General features: G+C 33.6%; 3 protein-coding genes across 4 annotated transcripts; 2 read left to right on the top strand and 1 right to left on the bottom strand.

Moving 5' to 3' along the window:
- LOC109327023 (ATG8-interacting protein 1-like) lies at positions 9,265-12,633 on the top strand. Of its 2 annotated transcripts, none has more exons than XM_019559990.1 (3): positions 9,265-9,328; positions 10,346-11,195; positions 12,199-12,633. In XM_019559990.1, the coding sequence occupies exons 2-3, from the start codon at positions 10,353-10,355 to the stop codon at positions 12,301-12,303; spliced, it is 948 nt and encodes a 315-aa protein (XP_019415535.1). In that variant the 5' UTR covers positions 9,265-9,328; positions 10,346-10,352; the 3' UTR covers positions 12,304-12,633. The 2 variants fall into 2 exon arrangements, with proteins under 2 accessions (XP_019415535.1, XP_019415534.1); XM_019559989.1 differs by having other exon boundaries at positions 9,323-9,399; positions 10,344-11,195.
- LOC109326257 (U-box domain-containing protein 15-like) lies at positions 14,297-17,817 on the bottom strand. The gene is made up of 4 exons (XM_019558965.1): positions 17,421-17,817; positions 16,597-16,713; positions 15,783-16,208; positions 14,297-15,453 (listed from the first exon to the last, which is right to left on the bottom strand). Exons 1-4 carry the CDS (start codon positions 17,754-17,756, stop codon positions 14,401-14,403), a joined length of 1,932 nt encoding a protein of 643 aa, XP_019414510.1. The 5' UTR covers positions 17,757-17,817; the 3' UTR covers positions 14,297-14,400.
- On the top strand, positions 18,659-22,593 carry LOC109326111 (rop guanine nucleotide exchange factor 3-like). Its single transcript, XM_019558778.1, has 8 exons — positions 18,659-19,412; positions 19,495-19,614; positions 20,209-20,363; positions 20,643-20,717; positions 20,808-21,101; positions 21,220-21,375; positions 21,591-21,935; positions 22,128-22,593. Exons 1-8 carry the CDS (start codon positions 19,109-19,111, stop codon positions 22,248-22,250), a joined length of 1,572 nt encoding a protein of 523 aa, XP_019414323.1. The 5' UTR covers positions 18,659-19,108; the 3' UTR covers positions 22,251-22,593.

Raw genomic sequence — 22,593 nt, 5'->3', positions numbered from 1 at the left:
TCTTGTAAAAATGCATATGTAAAAAGTTCAGCATTTATAAACCATGTATGTTATGGTGATTATTTTACTAGCATGTTTTCAAGTAGTTATTATTCATATCTGTTATGTTACTGTACTTACCCAAGACTGCTTCTTCAACACAGACATTAAATAAAATGTCTTCTTTTTTCCATTAAATTTCACATTAGATACTTTGTGCTGATAATTACTTGCAGGTTGTGTATATGAAAAATACCTGTTGCTAGGTTTGTACTAGTGTTTTATGTTGAGAATCCTTCCTAATTGATGCGGAAACAAGACCAATGAATAATGAATCTTGGTAAATGAATCATTGAGTACATTCAATGATGGTTATTCCAAAGTCTTGGAATTATTCCCTGACTCTTGCGAATTATAAAGTTTAACTTAGAAAGTTGGAGAAACACTTTTCAAAGTATCTTGAAAAGTATGACAACAATTAATCATCTACCATATCTTTATGATGAAGTCTTCCTCCTCTTCACTATATATAGGGGACTTGTGAGGAAAATATATAACAAGTAAGTGAGAAAGAACAACATGGGGAGAAAGTCACAGAGTTTATATTCACTTAATGTGAGACTTGTATTCCTAGTGAGATACTAGAGAGTTTGTATTTTCATCTTTGTTTGGGTGAGATTGAGTGTTATCCTCTTTGTGAGAGAGTCAAATATTGTAATCTTACTTTCTATAGTAAAGATATTTTTTGGACTAGGTCTCATGGTTGTTTCCTTCTCACATTGAGGAGGTTTTTCCATGTTAAAATTCTTGTTGTTATTCTTCTATTCTTTTTTGTTTTCTTTATCCACTTGTTGCTTTTGCATGTGCCCATTTTGCATCACACAAAGGAGAAAAATTGGTTCTGAATTTTTCAACAATGGTATCAGAGCTCCTAAGTTCATTTGGGGAGCTTAGCTTGTATAGTCCAAGATGGAAGGAGCCGCTAGTTTCTCATTTGATGGAGACATGTTCAAGTTGACAGGTAACAACTATTCCTATTGGAAGCCCATGATGGAGGATCATTTAAATTGCAAGGATATGCATGAGCCTATTTCTTGCAAAGACAAGCCAGAAGATAAGGGTGACAGAGATGGAGAGCTTTCGAATCGAAAAGCTGTTGCAATGATTTAGAAGTATATTGATAAAAGTTTATTTGAGCATGTGTCCACATACACAAATGCTTATGAGTTATGGTCGAAACTTGAATATATGATTCAAAAGAAAACTCCTAAAAATAAAGTATCTATTGTGAGAAGGCTGATGAAACTCGACTATAGAGGTGGTCAAAGTATAATAGAGCACTTGAATTCATTAAGGATCTTGTTAATTAATTGACAAAGATAAATATGAAGATAGATGATGAGCTGCAAGCACTTCTGCTACTGAGTTTGTTGCCTGAAAGCTAGGATACATTGGTGGTCACGCTCAGCAACTCAGTCCCAAATGGGAAGGTCTCAATGGATATTGTTTCAGACAGTCTATTGAATAAATAATTCAGAAGGAAAGAAAGGGGTACATCCTTCCATTCTGAAGCAAATGTTGTGGCTATACGTGGAAGAAGTGAAAATCATGGGAGGAATGAATCTCGTGGAAGAAGTGAAAGCAAAATTGGAGGTCGTTGTCAATCTCGCACGAGATCAACAACATGCTATTATCGTAGTAAAGATGGACATAAGAGATTTGAGTACAGGTTCTTGAAGAGAAACCAAAAAGTTGGAAATGTTCATGATGATTTAGTTGATCCAAGGAAAAATGATCATAAGTTTGCCACAATTGTCACTGCAAACGATGATGTTCTCCTCATTGGAGAAGACAATTACCTAAACATTGCATATGGTGATTGTGCTTGGATCGTTGATTCTGGTGTTTATTTCCATGTAAGTCCACATGAAGGTTTCTTCTTAAACTACAAGAAATGTGATTATGGTACTATGAAAATGGGAAAACATGTTACTAGCAAGATTGAGGGAATTGGTGATATTGTGTTGCTAATAGACACGGGAGGAAAACTTGTACTCAATGAGGTGAGACATGTCCTAGATATGTGTCTCAACCTTATCTCAACGGGTAAGTTGGATGATGCTAGTTTTGTAAGCTACTTTGGTGCTTGAAAGTGGGAACTAGTAAAAGGCAACCTAATTATTGCTAGAGGCTCAAAGGAAGGATCTTTCTACATTATGCAAGGAGGAATTTGTTCTACATAAGCAAATGTTGCTACCGACTCCAAAGATCTTTGGCATAGGAGATTGGGGCACATGAGGGAGAAGACACTTCAAACGCTCGCCAAAGACCACCTTCCAAATATAAAAGGTCAAATTTTAGATTCATGTATTGATTGTCTTTATGGTAAACAACATAGAGTCAATTTTCAAATAATAGACAATCTCTCACAAGGAGATGAAATACTTTAATTGGTCACATTCATAGATGATCACTTGAGAAGAGAGTATGAGTGTACTTGTTGAAAAACAAAGATTAAGTACTATCAGCATTCAAAGAGTTTCATGCATTAGTAGAACATGAGACTGAGAAGATGTTGAAGTGTTAGAAAGCAGATAATGGTGGAGAGTATTGTGGTCCATTTGAATCCTATTATAAGGCTTATGGTATCAGACTGGAGAAGACACCAAGAAAGACTCCTCAATTGAATGGAGTAGCTAAGAGGATGAACCCCATAATTGAAGAGAAGATCAGATGCATGATGTATGTTGCAAGATGCCAATCTCCCCAAGTCTTTATGGGGTGAAGTGGTGAAGATTGTAGTAGATCTAATAAATCAGACACCTTCACGACTCCTGGATGGAGAAATTCCAGAGGAAGTATGGTACAAGAAGAAAGCATCTTTCAACTACCTGAGAGCATTCAAATGTAGAGCCTTTGCTCACATTCCAAAAGATAGAGAAATAAGTTGGATGCTAAGACCAAGGAGTGCATTTACCTTGGGTCCCCAAAGGATGATTTTGGGTACAGACTATGAGATCCAATAAAAAAGAAAGTTGTGAGAAGCAGAGATGTTGTGTTCTTTGAGGATTAGGCGATCAAAGATGTTGAGAAGAAAAGCCAATGCAAGTCCAAAGTTCGCATTGATTCAGGGGGAAAGATTCCTTAACAAACAGATCCTGATCATCAGATAGATCCAGAACATATAGACCAACATGCAGATCCTGCTCACACAGAACTTGACCAGATTAATGAAGAGTCAAATCATGATGAAGTGGTGGTTGACACACAAATGCATCAAGAACCCGAGCCAATAGAGCATCAAATACAAGTTGAACTGAGGCGCTCTGGAAGAGGTAGAATACCTTCTTCAAAGTATCCTGAAGAAGATTATATCACATTGATAGATAATGGTGAACCTCAAGACTTCTCAGAAGCTATGCAGACAACTAATAAAGAAGAGTGGATTAAGGCCATAGAAGATGAGATGAACTCGTTATATGAGAACCGCACTTATGATCTGGTGGAGTTGCCCAAAGGAAGAAAAGCCTTAAAAAACAAATGAGTTTATAGACTTAAAGTTGAAGAAGGAAGCTCGAGACCAAGGTACAAAGCTCGAATTGTTGTGAAATAGTGCAATCATAATAAAGGAGTTGATCTTGATGAGATATCCTCACTAGTGGTGAAGTATTCCTCTATAAGAGTAGCATTGGGCCTAGCAGCTAGCCTAGACTTAAAAGTTGAACAATTTGATGTCAAAACAACTTTCTTCGATGGAGACATCAAAGAAAAAATCTATATGGAGCAACCAGAAGGTTATGAAGAACTAGGCAAGGAACACTTAGTGTGTCGTCTGAATAAGGGTTTATATGGTCTGAAACAAGCCCTAAGACAGTGGTACAAGAAGTTTGAATCCTTCATGACCAAATACAGTTTCAAGAAGACAACTAGTGATCATTGTGTATTCATTAAAAGGTATGAAGAGAGAAACTTTATTATCCTCCTCTTATATGTTGATGATATGTTAATCATTGGGCGTGACAAGACCAAGATTGCTGGTTTGAAGAATGCTTTAAGCAAGTCTTTTGCTATGAAAGACTTGGGTCCTGCAAAGTAGATCCTTGGAATAAGGATAATCAGAGATCATTCTAAGAAGTTGTTATGGCTATCACAAGAGAAGTATATTGAGAAAGTTCTCAAAAGATTCAACATGGATATGGCAAAGCCTACTAGTGTTCCACTTGCTGGACATTTCAATTTAATAACAATGCAATGTTTAACTAGTGATGAAGAAATGAAAGAAATGAGGAGAATACATTATTCCTCTGTGGTAGGAAGCCTAATGTATTATTGTACAGGACTAGATATTCCCCCATGCAGTTAGAGTTGTGAGTCGGTTCTTATCCAATCTCGGCAAAGAGCATTGGAATGGAGTAAAATGGATATTGAGATATCTGAGGGGAACTACCAAAAGATGTTTATATTTTGGTAATGAAGATCCTATGTTAGTTGGATACATAGATGCTGACATGATTGGAAATGTAGATTCCAAAGAATCTACATCAGCTTATGTAACTACTTTTGTAGGGTGAGCTGTATCTTGGCAATCCAGGCTACAAAGATGTGTTGCATTATCAACAACTAGTGGAATATATTGCAACATCTCAAGTTGACAAGGAAATAAAATATATCAAAAACATCTTGCATGAGTTAGGTCATGTTCAAGATAGATATGTTTTGCATTGTGATAACCAGAGTGCAATTCACCTAGCTAAGAATCCTACGTTTCAGTCTTGGACAAAGTACATTGATTATCGTTATCATTGGATACGAAATGCTTTGGAGGATGGTGAACTGCACCTAGAGAAAATTCATACATATGAAAACGGGTCCAAAATGATGACCAAGATAGTTTCACTCAAGAAGCTAAGAGATTATTACAGAGGTGTAGGACTGGTGATACCCATCAATTAATTTAGCAAGGGGGAGATTTGTTGGGAATCCTTCATAATTGATGTGGAAGCGAGACTAATGAATCTTGGTAGATGAATCATTGAGTTCATTCAATAATGGATATTTCAAAGTCTTGAAATTATGCATCGACTCTTGAGAACTATGAAGTCTAACTTTATAAGTTGGAGTAACACTTTTCAAATGTCTTGAAAAGTATCAATAATTAATCATCCATTATATTTTTATAATAAAACATTTCTCTCATTCATTATATACAGGGAACTTGTGAGAAAGAGATATAAGAAGCAAATGAGAAAGAACAACAAAGAAAGAAAGTGAGAGAATATATTCACTTAGTGTGAGACTTGTGCTCTTATTGAGATACTAGAGATAGTTTATATTTCCATCATTTTTTGGGTGAGATTTAGTGTTATCTTCTTTATAAGATAGTGTCAAATATTGTAATCCTACTTTTTATAGTGAAGATATTTTCTGGACTAGGTCTCATGGTTGTTTCTTTCTCATATTGAAGAGATTTTTCCATGTTAAAATTTTTGGTGTTATTCTTCTACTCTTCTCTATTTTCTTTATCCACTTGCCGTTTTCGTAAATGTTCATTTTGCATAACACAGAGGAGGGGAATTAGTTATGAATTTCCTAACATTTCAAATTGTGAACCATATCACAATAATGCAACCTCAACGAGCCACAACGCAACCACATTCAGACCGCATCAATCAACAATGTAACTGTATCGGGTCATATCAGACCGTATCAATATTAAAAATATCTTTTACTCATAAAATAATTTATGCCACAAATTGGATTGCAATGACTGGCTATTGTATAAAACATAGCGCGTGAACTCTGCACCAACCAATTGTAGACCCTCAATAATATTTTTGTACTGTCCTTCTAACATTCTATTAAAATGTTTACTTCCAAACAACCCACACAGACAAAACAAGAATATTAAAATGTTTGTCATATGAAAACCAGGCTTCATGCCAGCAATATTGTCAGAATGAACTATGTAACCAACAAATAAGAAACTGAGATTTGAAGAGAAGAAGCAAAATGAGTGAGAAGAGTGGTCCAATGTATTAATAATTTCCACATAAGACTCTAATTATGCCAACACTCTTAATTATATGATTGATGAGAATGATTATTATGATATAATCTTTGGATGATATATTATTTGATTATCTTTTTATGAGAATAATATTATTCAGATATATTCTAAAGTTAAGTTAGTATTATTCTGATTAATTGTTTGCATGTTGTAGAGGGGACCATACCCCAACTAGTGATTGATATATGTTAGGTGTGCTTCTTTGTTATAGTTGAAAGTTTGGAAAGTAGTGTCATTATATTATAATGATAATTAAATATTTTGATTTTAATTGAACATAAAAATGGAGATAGTTTACAAAACACACCATCTAATCCTGTTTATAAGATCTTTTTTGGTTTCTTGTTTTTGTCCTATTTATTTATAGATAATTTTTATAATAAATGAAGTTATTACCTAAAAATATTTATTTACTCAAACTTTTCTAGTAGAAATATGTAGTTTCATTAATCAATAATCTTACTATGCATGAAAAAGTACATAAAAGGATCTTATACAATTAATGAATAAACCATCTCATTGCTACGTTCCAAATCAAAGTTGTTCATTTCTATTTTTTAAAACAATTTTTTTTGGAGAATAAATTCTTAAATATTTTGAAATAATGCAATCACACTTTTATCATGATTATGAAAATCTAACAATTGAATGTCTTATGGGTAATATATATATAGCAATTATACAAGTCAAACTTAGTCATACTAGTCGGTTTACATTTAAACCTTACCGACCAAATGATATAAATAACTTTTTTTTATCAAATTCTGAATTAATTTCACAATATTAATATTAGTATAATAATTTCACTTATACCATTGAAAATTTCTAAATTTGTTAAGGATTAGTTTTACCAGAATAGTATTCAGCGGGGTCGTGGGGACTTGTTTCAAAATAATTTAAGAAAAGTTTTAAAATTTGTGATGGGAATGTTAATACTTGAATATTCTTGAGTCTGAGCTTGTTGATGAGTTTCATGTGTATCTCTAACCCCAATAATTACTTATGATATAATATATGTAGTTGTTTGAGAAAATATGAGATTGAGTTGTGAGGATGGAACTATTACTTGTGGAGCCTTCTGTATAATTATACAAGGACTAACTACATATCATTTTATAAAGTTTTCTTACTTACAAAAAAGTGATACATGTCATTTATAGATCAGTTATTGATAAATAAAATATCACTTTGTAAGAGGATTTGTGACATATTTACTTTCAAGAGAATTCATAGAAAAATTTATAAGATATATTAGTTTCGTTATATATATTAAGAGTAGTATTGTATTGAGCCCTCTTAATTTGTTGTCTAAATATTCCAGTTATCAAATATAATTATTTTCATGTAAATTTCACTTGCTTTTCTGTTTTCTAAACAATTACTAATATATTTTTCTTTAAGTGGAATTTTATCATTAGCATGCATGTTCTCTTTGAGTGTAACCCCAAATACTATAAAACAAAATTAATTATCTTCAAGATATAAAAGTGTTAAAATGTGATTATTGGTGGAATAATGAACATATAATATGATTTAAGCGTTTACCAAGCCATTAATTGCCACCAAATGGTTATTATCATGCCACCGTTAAATGCACAAATGTTGGCTAATTTGCTTTGTTTGAAGGCTTAATAATAATAATTGCCAATAAAAATGTATGCCTTATTTGAGTCGTGGTAAAACACCATGAAATATGCAATTCTCTAACGTCATTCGTTGTAACAGTAGAAACGTGCATTGAACTTCTAATGTGACTTTTAATATGGATTAGCATAAGTATAGATAAACGTAACCCAAATTCAGAATATACAAATTAAATAGGGGTGAACAATTAGTGATGTAAGACTTAGATGTAATCTTTTCTTGGTTTCCTTCATGTATCTTCACACCGAAAGACAATCTTGTCTGAATCAAAAATATTCATAGGTATGTGAGGCTAACTCTCACAATTAGTATTTTTTATCCACAAGCAACTTTATATCTTAAAGATTATTGTTTCATAATAAAGTCAACACGGTTATGCATATTAATGATCTAAGTCTCAAGTTGATTATCAATTATCACCCAATCAGTTAAACAAAAATTATGTAGATAAAAACTTATAAATTTAGTGAGTCTTGTCATATCTAAACTAGAGATGAAATAAGCTAGACTCAAACAAGACATACATTGAAATAGCTTAGTATTTGTCTAAGGAAACGATCATGAAGTTCTTTAAGTTGCATATCCATAATATTATAAAATAATTCAACATAATAATTTTTTGTTATATCATTTACAAAAATTAAATTTTGGGCTTGTGCAATCATAAAAAAATATACATTTTTTCTTCAAAAAATGGAGGTTGTGCACTACATAGCATCATTAATATGAGTGAACATGAGTCGGGTAAGGTTTGTCTCTTACCTGATCCTAAATGTTGGTCGTGTTAATTTTTTCAACCAAATCCAATCTTATACTCGAAGGCTTACTCGACCTAAAATGTTGATTGTACAAGCTTTTGAATCGGAAGTTCACCATTGACCCAATTAAATATAATACATATATTTTTTTAGATAAAGTCTTCTTAATATTACTTATAATTATTGATATATAATTTGACATATGATATATATATATATTGTTAATCATTTACTTATATCTAAATATGATACAAAAAATTAAAGAATTAATAATATTGTGAGCCAAAGATATGGTATTATTATGCACACATCTCGATAGACACGTACAAAATGGATGACCAAGGGGAGATGTAATATCCCTTATTTGATCTTAAATATTGAACGAATCTAACTTTTGAATTCGAACCTAAACCCAATAAAATCCAACCATACTTAAATCCAATCATGATTGAGACATACATATGTAAAATTATTGGTATATCCTTCTTTTTATTATGTAGTGATATAAAAGTGTATATTCATTATAAATTTTTTAATCAAAATATCATTTATCATTAACCTATATACTTTTGAGAGTCAACTAAAAATATAAAAAATCTTAAGTGCATAAATATTAACAAAAAAAAATACAACAATATAAAAGTTTTATATAATGTTAATAATTATTTAACATATAAATGGTAGATATGTACACCATAATGAGCATGTGTAAATCTTTACCCTTAAATATTAAATTCTATATATAATTTATTCCATTGAATAAATATATAATTGGTTTTTATTAAAATAGAAACGAAAGTTGAAATACACTCCATGCTCCTATCCGATCTGGGTGTGATCTTATCTTCGCTTCACAACTTTTAACCTTCTTCAATCTCTGGTAATTTACCCAATTACCCCAATCATATAATTTCCCAATTCGCTGATTCAATCTCATCGATATCATATTTCTCTTCTTTTTACAATAAAAAGTTCAAATTCGTGTATCATATATGATGATTTTGATTTGGGGGTTTCATGTTTCGTTTTTCGATCTCTATGTATGATTTTAATTCACTTCGATGTTTTCTATTTGGGTTTCTATTAACTGCATATAGTTCAGTGGATTGATTGATAGATAGGAGCTTCTGCTTGTTTGGTGGAGTTTATTTTTAGTGATTTTTGGGATTATAAAAAAAAAAGGGTAGCCAAGTGCACGAGCTTCTATTTGATTGTTGAGAGGGTAGATGTACACAATTTTATAAAAGAAAGGTGGCCTGATGCACGAGGGCTATCATCTGGCCCAGTGCACGAGGCTACCCCACCTGGTGGGGTTTCGGGAAAGTAGATGTACGAAACCTTACCATTATGAGTAAAAATATTGTTTCTGATGTTTGAACCAATAGCTTCCAGGTCAGAGGACAAGAAGGAGAAAGGGGTAGAGATGATGATTTCATTTCATGGTGTTTATGACTTGATTACCAGGAAAATGAAATTAAAATAAAATTAAGATTGGTGCACGAGAGGTTTTTGTGGATTTTAGTGTTTTTTCTGTTTCTAAATAATGGAAAAAAGTGTATCAAACAAATTTTTTGGTGAATTTGCCGCTTGGTAGAACCGTAGAGATGTAGCTGTTTATAAAGTTGGTATTTTTTGTTGGTTTATAAGTTGAGAAATGCTAAATCCTTGCCAATTACCTATCAACACTTTTCTGCACATGCAATTCATTAACTCCGCGAATGATTGTGACTTTTTTAGTCTACTTCTCTTCTTCTTTCGAAATAGCAGTTTTTTGGTTTTGGGTTAAATCAACTCCCTTTGTCCATTATGTATATGCTTGTTATGTATGTATGAATATGAATTTGTCTAGTTGAAGTCTAAGTAGAATTGGAATTCTGATATGATTTTTCTGATGAAGACAAAAGATGGCTGACAATGAAGATAGAAATGAAAAGACTTCTCGAGGGAATGAATGGGAGGTTGTATCTCTCACGGCTTCAACATATGCTGCTGCTCCTGGTCCCGATGAAGTTGAGTTGAAAGATGATGACAAGGTAGATCTATATCTGCAGGGTGAGGCAGAAACATCAAACGCTTTGTTCATGTCTGGTCACTTTCTCTTTCCACCCCGTCAGCATGAGAACTTGCCATTGGAACCTCAATATAATGAGATTTATGATGAATCTGGTGGCAAAGATGTTGCTTCTGAAGTAACCTATGAAGATGATACCAGACCTAGTCAAAAGGGTGAAGAAAGCTTGTCATTTGCAGCGTTGAATGTTTCAGAGGAGCTTGAGGATATACAATATTTTGATGAGGAAGTCAATAAGTTATTTGTTCATGGTAAACAGTTTGATGAAGTTACAGATCTACCAGGTTTTAGTTTGACTGCAAAAGAGGAAAATATGTTTGACTCTGCAAAATACACTTCTTTCCACAGTGAAACAGCTATTGGTGGTGTAACAGCATATGGAGAAAGCATAGCTGAGTCTAACACACTCGAATTAACAGAGCAAGGGCCAAATGTCTGTCCTGACTTATCACAGTCAAAGAGTGCTTCGAAAGATGATAATAATAGCCCTCCAAATCTTCCTTGTGGAGCTTGGTGGAAGCGAAGAGCTTCCTCTTTATATGCTCATGCAAAAGAGGCGAATACATTCTGGTCCGTTTTCATTGCAGCTACAGTGGTGGGCCTTGTGATGCTTGGGCAGCGCTGGCAGCAGGAACGTGCTTTACAACTGAAGTGGCAGATCAGTGTGAATGAGGAGGTATAATGATTGTCATTCAACTGTTTCTCTAAAATATGTGCTTTGTTTTGGGGCTGTTTTGTTAGGCTTTAAAAAATGATTTTTCTAAAACATTTCTTGTAAAAAACAAAAAAGGTGACTCAGTACATGAGGCTGCCACCTAGTAGGGTCTGGGGAGCGTAGATGTACGCAGCCTTGCCCTCCCTCATAAGTGAAGAGGCTAGTTTTCAAGATTTGAACCCATGACCTCTAGGTCACAAGACAATCAACCTTACAGTTGTGCCGAGGCTCACTCTCATCTTTTTTTTGTGCAAAAACAATTAATGTAAAATCAAAAACTGTTTTTGTCTTCGTCATATTTTAGTTTTTTCTTCGTTTTTACAACAATGTTTTAGTTAGTCTTTGATAGCAAAATATATGCATTTGATAAATGATGTAATATGTAATAATATTACTAAAGAGCTCTTACTTTTAAACATTAAGCAGCCTATAAAAGCTAAAGTGTCAAAGTGATGTAGCACTGCTTTTAAACGTTATACAGAAAGACACTCAATTATGTCAGATATATTCAGACTCTTGTCATTGATTCTAGTTGTGTGCAGCATACTCATCTTCCACGATCTGCACTAATTTGTCATGAGATTATTATGTGCTAAGGATCTGGCTGTGGTGATACAGTGAATGAATGGTGCCTTTGGTCCAAATAATCCTATGTAGCGATTTTGATGCTTGCAAATTAAGAATCAAGAGTGCTATATTTACTTCTTTTTTTAAATGTGACTATTTATTTTCCTTACTTTAAAATATTATTAGTATTTGTAGAGCTATATCATTGAACTTCCTTCTCCTGTAGAGAAGTATATGACTACAAATTTAGGCTACTTTTGTATAAACTTGATGACATACTACACCAGAAGGATGATGGCCATGAATTCTTTTTTGGGTTCCATGCTTTAATTGCCTTGATTGATTCCTCTTGATGCTTCAAAAGATTCTAACATTCCAATCGGTACTCTTTACACAGGCGAGGAGCAGGGTTCTTGCTCCCTTATTTCGACTCAAAGATGTGATTGTTCGTGGCAATCGTCGTGGTCCCTTGATCCGGGGAAGCTCCTCTGTTGAAGGATAAGAAGTCCAAGGCAAGTCAGTGCATGTGGCTCCCCACTGCTGTGTCAAAAAGGTATGATGATGACGAAAAAACTGCATCTCAGATAGCTATCGAGAAAGAAATACTAGGGTTGTAAATTGCAGGTGAAGTAATAGGATTGGCCAACCTTTCCCATTTATGAACACCGTTAAACATTTTATATTGTGAATATTCTTTCTTGATCTATGCCATTGTATAAGTCCTGAATGTTATTCAACTCAGTAAGTTATAAGTAAGTTATGTATGTAATTGGGATTTGGCAGTGTAAGTCCCAGAAATGAGGTGTGAATGAATTGATTGCTTTAATGATGTTCAGTTTTCATGATTATAATTACTGCATCAATCTTCCTAATGGGGCTTAAATGGGCAAGTCCTACTATGTTCTTAAGTATCAGAGTCAGTGTATGAAAGAGTTTAGTGTTATTGCCCCAATTCAATTCAATATGCTATGCCTTTTGGATTTATGGGCAATGCACCTGAGTTCTTAATATGATGTCATGAAATTCCATACGCTTTGGAATGTCTTCAGTATGGTGGATCGTGTAGTATGATGTATGTGTTACTCGTTCATATCTTTAGAGTAAGACAAAAGGGAGAAAACAATTTCTTATGTTGGATTCATTTGCAACCATGGAGCCGATGTAAGAACCACATATAAGTGACACACCATGTCTTAAACCAAAACCTTAAGATAATAGTTTAATGTATATTTTCTTTCCATTCATTCCCCATATTCAATGTTAGATTAAGACTTTATGTACTAACATATTCCAATATCAAATTTATGGTTTGGAAACATAGAAACCCAATATCCTCAAATTGTAATTTAAGGTGAAGAAGATTTCGTTGATAGTAACAAATATTTCGTTTATTCTCTTATTTGTGCTAGAACTAAGAAGGTTAGATATCCAACTACTCTTCATGATTGAATATTGTTATAGTTCGATATAGTTGTGAAAAAAAAATCGTTTTGTTATATATATTTCATGGTAGAGTGAATGAGTGTGAGTCATACAAGTTAACAATAACATTGAAAAAATTAAGGGTAATCATAGAAACTATGAACCAGGTAAAAGACTCGCATAAAAGAAGTTGAAACCAATTTCACTTTCAAAACTATACTATTTTGTTCACACACTTGTAATCTTTAAAATTCATCATATGGCAAAACATAATGGCATGGCTTTTGGAGTTACATTACATTAGAGTTGTCAAGACTATGATAGCTACATACATTCTTCCATTTCTTTAATTTATAAGATATGGTGTCATAGAAATCCATGACTTCACATTATAGAGAATGTGTACCTATTTGAGATAGAGACACTAAGCAAATATGAAGAAAAGAAGGGAATGAGCTAAGCAAACAATATCAGTCATAAATGCAATGACATGATGCATGATTAAGTGTCTTATGGAGCTAATTTTCAGTCTTTGTTCTTTGATGTTTGAATGCATGTGGACCCATTCAACAAATCCATATTCATGCTCAATAGTAATGTATCATAATTATTTGTGCATTCTGACACTATTATTTCTCTTTGAGAAGAAATCGAGAGTACATGTTCCCCCACCTGGTGATGGATTTGTATCAGTCATAAACAAATGCTCTATCTTTACGCATGCCCTTATCTAGGCTAATCGCCTGGAAAACTCTATACCAATCTATGTAACTGGTCGAGAAGTTGACAGAGTTACCACAGTCTACGAAGATTATAAAAGCTTCCGGGTTAGAAACACCTCATTCATTGGGACTATCCACAACCATGGAACCTCCTAAAGGTTTAGATGTTTTACAATATCACATTATCATGTGTATCTTCCTCTAATATCCATGATCACCCTCCAACACATATGATGCATTGTACAAGCATGGTTAGGTTGTTGTCTTTTGCTTATTAGTTTTCTTCAGGATTTACAAGAAATCTGAATTATTCATTGTTACTAATCAAAGGGATGAGTGGATGAGAAAGAATTTATTTAGATGTATTTTTTTACAACACAATAAGTGAAAAGAATCAATTTAGTTAATTTACAATGACAAAAATAGAATTTGTACTTACATTGGAGAAAGCAAGATTAAATTTGCTCACTCCTGCTTATGAGTTCTAAGATTGCATTTGCTTTCCTTTGTGCTCTACTTGTTCCACTTTGTTTTATCTCAATCAAGTGCTCATACACTCCAAACTGAAGTGCAGCCAATATAAATGAGGAATTAGCAGAACACAACTCAAGAAGAACAGATGCAGCACATTCCTTATTCTTCGGGGTTCCTTCTCGAATAAATTCGACAAGAGTTTCAATGAACGGGAGTTGTCCGATCTCTTGCCTTGCTTCTGGATTTGAAATAAGTAGTAATACAATGGAGAGTGATTCATCAATCATGCCCAAGTTTATGTCCTTGAGCAATTGAAGTAAGGGTGTGACAATGCCAGCACTAATAGCCCTACCTTTGTTTGCATCAATAAAACACAAGTTAAAGAGTGCTGTAGCTGCATCTTTTTTCCCTCTAACTGTGCCATTCTGCAATAAATCTACTAAAGGGTCAATCCCATTTGATATACCCACAATCTCTTTATTCTCATCAAGCATTGATAAGCTAAATAAGGCTGCTGCAGAATTCTCTTTAGCCACAGTACTTCCATTCTCCAACACTTCTATAATAGCCGGAATAGCGCCTTCTTTTGATATAAGTTTTTTGTTTCCCTCATCAATTGATAAATTTAGAAGTGCTGTTACAGCATGCTCTTGTATTTTGGAATCTGGATAGGGTAGGAGTTGCACCAATGGTGGTATTCCACCATGTTCCGCGACCAAAACTCGGTTCTCAGCATTTTCCTTGGATAGCATGCGTATTTTCTCTACCGCCTTTCTTTGCTCATCTAAATGAATAGATGATAAACACTCAACCAAGCATGGAATTTCATCTGTGTTATCCATGGAACAGCTTTCTTGTTCTGAAGAAGTAACTTGTTTCGGAAGTTTGAAGTTGTTGTTCTCACACCACATGGCAATCAAGTTTTTTAAGGCATAATTTGGTGCTAATGACAAGTGAGCCAAAGGTTGTCTTGTCTTTGGGCATGTCTTATGATTGGTTTGGAACCACTTCTCTATGCTTACCCTTTCATATGTCTTTGATGGAAACACCCCGCAATATGAAAAAGAGAAAGAAACAAAGAGAAGTTTTGTCAATATTATGTAGAGAAAAGAAGATTTGTTGTTCAAAAAACATAGATAGTGTCATTTCAACCAGGCTTTTAAGACTAAGTGGGACCTGGGGAGGATAGTTGTACACAACCTTATCCTCGTAATAGAGAGTTTGTTTCCAGTATTTGAACTTGTGACTTCATGATAAAAAAACAACAACCTTATCATTGCACCAAACTCGCCTTCTTTGCTTTTTGTCACAATAGGCATAAAAAAAAGAAGCAAATTCATTCAAGAGTTGTGTGATTTATTACCTGTCCACTTGCAACAATAACAGGATCTGTCATGATTTCTAGTGTGATTGGGCAGAGAAACTCATGAGGGATGATCAAAGATGTGCACTTCTGAAGCATCTTAGGCACAACAGGATCATCAATAACATTGGTTTCTTCCATGCCTGCAAATCTTTTGAATTTGTTAAGCACATTAATTATTCTTTGAGTACTCTCTGCATTTTGGCCTTTTCGTTCTCTAACAAGGTTCCTAATAGCCACAGTTTCAATGTTAAGATCATCAACACTATGAAGCTGCAACTTTTTTGCTAGCCTTTCAACAATAGCGCTATCGGCATTGCGACCATCTTCTTCGAAAAATACCACCATCATATCCATTGCAAGTTCTATGTCCTGTGTGTCAGTTCTCTTCCTGACCCTCCTTAGTTGCATGTGCATTAGCTGAAGCTGAAGAACAACATAAACATGATTATCTCTAAACATATGGCCAATTAAGACTTAGAAACGTTAACATATATGTAGTGTTTTAAATTGCAGTTACGTTATGTTTACTACAATTGCAGGAAAATGCAACCGCAATTGCAGTAACGATACCATTGCAGAGACTTTCAAAACCACAATGTGTGTAGACACAATTGCGATTGCAGAATGCAATTTAAAACACTGCATACATGTAATTGTTCATTTTCATATTCCACAACCACTAAGAAGAACACATTAATCATCAATGGACAATGTTTACTTAAAGATCCCAACAAAGGCATAAAGTTAGAAATATTTACACAAAACAGAAGACATCACAATTACAAAAAGATGAGAATGAAAATCAACCTACTTGTTCTTTTACTTCCTCTGAGATCCCTAGTAGATAACAAGGAACATCATCGAATGCTTGGCTTAATTTTTCATAAACACTTTGAAACTTCATCATAACAACCTCACCCTCAAGTGCCTGAAACCCAAAAAAAACACAAACACACACCAATATCACATTTTGTAAGAACTCAAATCATGTCAAGGATCATCACTTGTTCTAGGTGACACATTCATTATCTTAATCCATATAAGGTTTCAAAGCCTTAATAATGAATCAAATTGTCACACTATTTCAAGGCGCAATTTTTAGGTAAAAGGGCTAAAAATCTTGTATATAAGATGAAGCAAATTTTATTTCCAAGGGAGGTAGAAAAAACCAAACATGTATAACATAAATAAAAGTTAAGTTTAGAGAAGATAAAATGAAAGCAGTAACAAATTTTGGAGGACCATGACATACCTACTTTTACTTGCAACACAAGATTTTTTGTTTTTTACATAAAACTTTCTCCTTGAGATTGATATCATACTAAAAATGCATTGAAGCTATAATATCACGACAATGAATTACTCTATCAAAAAGCTCTTAATTACGCATAATGATTTGGATGGATAACTTTTTGGTTTGCGATGTGGCTATAATATTGCGGTTGCGATGACTTCTGTAATCACATCACCCGCAATTATAGTATGATGTGGAACCATGATTATCTAATGTAACCACATTAGGCCGCTTTAATACATCGAGCCCATCAAATTCAAAGACATTTTATTAATTACAAAAAATTAATTTCATGCCTCCTACAAACACATTGAAACCATTTTCATGAAATAGGCCCTTACAAGTTGAACTTTGCTTCCTTGACTGCAAAATCTCAAAAGTTCTTTAGCACACAATAAAGCATCTCTCAGTTTCCATAACCAAACCACACCCTTTTCAGGAATACGCTCATCGAGGTCACGAACCTCTTCCATGAGAGGCAACATAAGCTTAAAACGACGTACGAGGTTGTAACATTCCTTCCTCTGTGTCCTTCGATATTCTCCGAATCGAGCCACAGATTCAATAACTCGTTGGATTTCATCAACTGGGTCAGGTTCATCATCAGAACATGTTGACTCGTTAAACTCGTTTCGTTCATTATCTGCATTTGTGTCTCTCTCTCCGTTCTTTGCCATTGATATTCTTTCTCTCTTTCTTTTCCCTTCAATATGGCTATGCCATGCACGTTGTTACGTACATATTCAATAAAACTTTAATGATAAAAAAAGAAAGTATTTAGTATAATTTTTTTAGAAATTGCTATTGTTTTTTAAAACTATTTTTAGAAAAAAAAAATCCCTAAATTTATCCATAAAAATTGACTACAAGCCCAATCAGATCTCAAGCCTAAATAATTAATCATTTAGTATATCAAGAAATAATTTTATGGAGGAATTGCAATAAAAGTGAATAGTAATCAATGTAAGTTAAAAAAATAGAGATAATGGAATTTTGATCCAGGATGTCAATTGCTATGTTAAGATTATGACATATGCCATAAATAAATATTTAAGAATTATGGTTTCAACTTATCTTTTATTAAAATAATTTTTAAATTTAACAAAGTCATATTTTTCCTCATATTTTAGTACGTATGGAATGGGGTATATATTTGCTTTCTTTAAGGTGATTCATGTATATCAATATTCTTATTCTTTTTTTTCTATTGTCAAAATGGAATCTTACTAATGTTTATAAAGTGTGTAGCTGATAAAAAAAAAATATAATGTATGGAATCTTACTAATGTTTACTCTCGGTCTCAAATTAATTATGTATTACCAACGGATGTTGGTTCAAGTGATACATATTGTGAAGAGTCTCATATTTTAAACTAGCAGTAGCACAAACCTTAGAAGTCTTGTTATAGTTTTCATATTCAGTTATCACATTCTGCACTATGAGAAGGCCAATATTGTTGTCCTTCCGTGAAGTCTTCACTCTTCAGGGAAGAAGATAAAGACATAAATGCTTAGGAGGGAACTGCTTTAAACGTTGTTATCTACTTACATAGTTCAAATTTCAATTTCAAATCTCATAAAAAGGTTACAACATATAAAAGAATGCTGGGACCATTTGCTTCTTCTTTTTTCCCAACCGTTTGTTTTCAAGTTTTAAATTTCAGTTTGTTTCAACCTCAAAAAGTTGTCAAAGGATGCTTTTTTCACAACTCTTTGCTGTGTTTTTCAGTGAATTTCAATATAGCAGGAACATTCTTGGACAACTTTTACTTCAATTTATTATTATTCTTTTGGTTAATGCAATTAAGACAAAAACATTCAAATTTTCTGCTTTTTCTTTTGATGCCACTTTTTTTTTTCCTTTTTGTTCTCTATATCAAGTTTGATTTCAACTAGAATTGTACATTTTAAGCTAAGTTCCTTGTCATGCTTTTATATATCATAGTATATCTTAAATTGATCATAAAGTACTGATATTCAAAACCCACAACACAAGCTTAATTTTTGTGACTCAAACCTTCATGTTTATATGCATAATTCTTTAGCTAAGATGGAAAAATCATTCAACTTGTGTGAAATAACTGATGCAGATTATGACCCTTCACCTTCTGTGGTTAATTCATCTCCTTTCTCAACATTGAGTGGTGATTCTCTTGCATACTGCCCAACATGGATAAGCTCAGATGACAGTAGCTATGCCAGTGAACCTTCGCCTTCTCGGTCGACGGCTGCGAAACTCAGGGCTAAACAATCTCCTCTTTCAAAACTAGGAATGAAGATGCTCAAGAACTCAGTGGATGAAAAACTTGATGATTGTGATCCTTTGAATTCAGGTTGGTTAGTACAATTTATGGAACTGTTATTGAACTTTCTATATTTGAGTAAGTACAATGTAGTTAACTTTTTGTACTTTAGCTGAGCTTGAAACAATGAAGGAAAGATTTGCAAAGCTTCTTCTGGGAGAAGATATGTCTGGTGGTGGTAAAGGTGTTTCCACTGCAGTTACCATCTCAAATGCCATTACTAATCTCTATGGTAAATATTTCAAGTTTAACTGCAAAAATAGCATAGTCTAATAAAAGTTCTATTTTTTCTGTCTAGTTTCTTGTCATGTGTGATGCACACTAGCAACGATCTATTGTCTCAAATTCTGTCTCATACCAATGACAATGAAGCAAAAACAGAAAAAAAACAATGAATGCTTAAAAGTTTTAATTGACATGACATATTTTCATTGGTATAAGACAGGATTTGGAACAGGTTTGGGACAACATATCCTTGTTCGATGCACACATAAATACTTATTGGGTACATACAACATGATATCACTTAGTTATAACCCATCAATCCATGCAAAACACCAAGTTTTCTTGCTAAGTTATTTGTTTCCCTATTGAATGAAACAAATCACTGTTTAACTACCTTAAATTTCCTTCTTTATATATTTTGACTTACTTAAAATGCTTTATGGAATTTTGTTGAGACAATGTAGTTAAAATATTGTGAAAATAGTATGTATCTTACCATTTAATCACTGTATTGTTTATATTTTTATATCTCTTTATATGTACTTGTAGCTGTATTCATGCTTAGTTTGTCAATTAACATGTTTGAAATGAGAATTTGCAGCAACTGTATTTGGACAAAATCTAAAGTTGGAACCATTGAAGCCAGAAAAGAAGGCCATGTGGAGAAGGGAAATGAAGGTTCTTCTATCAGTGTGTGATTACATAGTAGAATTTGCTCCAACTGCACAATATTTAGAGGATGGGACAATTGTGGAGGTTATCTTTTGCTAAATCATAATTATAACTTCAATGGACCTAACTACAAGTATCTAATATGATCTTTTTTTTGGTATAACCGAATGTATCCCCTCATCTTATGGGTAAAGAACTAATCCTTTTCGAGGTGTATAATTGCCCCTCCCAACAAGTATAGCTCCTAGGAATCAAACATTCGATCTTTTGGTCTATCTGGGTATCCAGTGAGGCCTTACAGGCTTACACTACTAGACCAACGCCTCGTTGGTGTATCTAATATGATCTGATGGTGCATTTCAGATGATGAAAAGTAGACCAAGAACAGATATCTACATGAACCTCCCTGCTCTGCAGCAACTTGATACAATGCTCATAGTAAGACAAATCTCAAATGCTTCTTGAATGTAACAACTCAGTTTTCATCAAGATACCTTGTGGCTTATAAAAATGAATACTTATTGGCAGGAAATATTTGATAGTTTCCAAGATACTGAATTTTGGTATGCAGAGAACATATCAGTTAATTCGGCTCGATTACACGCAGCCTCATTTCGTAGGATTGTTCATCAAAGGAATGATGAGAAATGGTGGGTTCCAGTTCCTTGTGTTCTTCCTGGTGGCCTCTCAGATAAGTCAAGGAAGCACTTGATAGAGAAACGAGATTGCGCTAATCAAATTCATAAAGCAGCCATGGCGATAAATAGCAATGTTCTCGCCGAGATAGATATACCAGAAACTTATGTTGAAAATCTTCCTAAGGTTAGCTAGCCCTTATTATTTTTGGTTCGTTACAAAATACATCAATAATTCTATTCTTAATAGTCTCGGTCTGAAAGTTTCTGTTGAAGTCTCAGAATAAGTCTGCATTTTTTTCCAGCTGAAATTCTATTGCCAAGTGAGTGAGGATTTCATTAAATGTGATCCTATAAAGCTAATGTCTTGGGATTTATCATCAAATTTCATAAGCTTTTTGTGGAAGCCAATAATAGCAGCTGAGGCTTGTAGAAAAAGGGATGATATAATTTCAGATAAGGTACTAGTAGCATGCAAATCTGATAAGATCTATTAATTTTATCTCAATTACATTGAAATAAACTATAAAGTTTTTAATGCTGATGAAGTTAATGCAGCATAAGAGTTGTTTTCAACTTTTCATGTTACTAGAATACTAGTATGCATTTACATAGTTTAATCAAAATGATTAAAATTTAATCTTCCTTTTCTCTTTACAAACATTAATTTGTTCAGAATGGAAGAGCAAGTCTAGGGGACACAATTTACCACTATATGTATGCTACACACGAGTTTTCACCCGATCGCCTTCTTGACTATCTCAAAATAAGTTCTGAACATGAAGCTCTTGAGCTGGCAGACAGGGTTGAATCGTCGATGTACACATGGAGGCGTAAATCTTGTATGAGCCATTCAAAATCATCATGGAATGAGGTAAAGGATCTCATGGCTGACACCGACCGGAAGGACAAAAACTACACCTTAGCTGAGAGAGCTGAGAGTTTATTGTTTTGCCTGAAGCTAAGATATCCTGAACTTTCACAAACTTCTTTAGACTCATGCAAGATTCAATACAACAGAGTAAGTTACTTTCGCAATCTGTTCAATACTGAGAAACAGCTTAAGGCCTTGATAATTTTCGTTACAGAACAAAAATCATTCCATTATATGGATATATAACATTGCAAAGACTGAACAAGAGTCGATTTAAATTAACATATTTAAGTTGTGATCACATCACATGAACTAAGAATGACAATTATGGTTTTGCAGGATGTAGGGAAAGCAGTACTAGAGAGCTATTCAAGAGTATTAGAAGGCCTAGCATTCAATCTAGTTGCTTGGATTGAAGATGTTCTTTATGTCGATAAATCAATGTGGAATCGGGATGTCTAGAAACCGCGATTTGGTTTTATCCGAGTATTCCTACACCGTTAATCTTTCACCCAACTCTCTTTTGAATAATTACTTTGGGAGATGTAGACGAGTGGTATGATTGTAAGAGCGGCCCAACTCACGAGGTTCCCACTTAATGCACGTTTGTATGTAAAGATATTATATTTGCATCTTTATAAAGATTGATTGTTGTGTTAGAAACTAGAAAGACAGATTCATTTTGAGGTGAAATGTTAAGCTTAGTTTATAGCAGCTACTCACACAAAGAAATTTTTTATTGAGTTCTTCAATATTTCTGAAAGAGCAGCTATGTCTCATTATTATTACATCTAGAATGCATAAC

Source organism: Lupinus angustifolius, chromosome LG14 (assembly GCF_001865875.1).
Source record: "Lupinus angustifolius cultivar Tanjil chromosome LG14, LupAngTanjil_v1.0, whole genome shotgun sequence".
In the NCBI taxonomy this organism is placed as follows: domain Eukaryota; kingdom Viridiplantae; phylum Streptophyta; class Magnoliopsida; order Fabales; family Fabaceae; genus Lupinus; species Lupinus angustifolius.
Note: the sequence above shows the minus strand (reverse complement) of the source record. Positions and strands in the feature narration are given on the sequence as shown.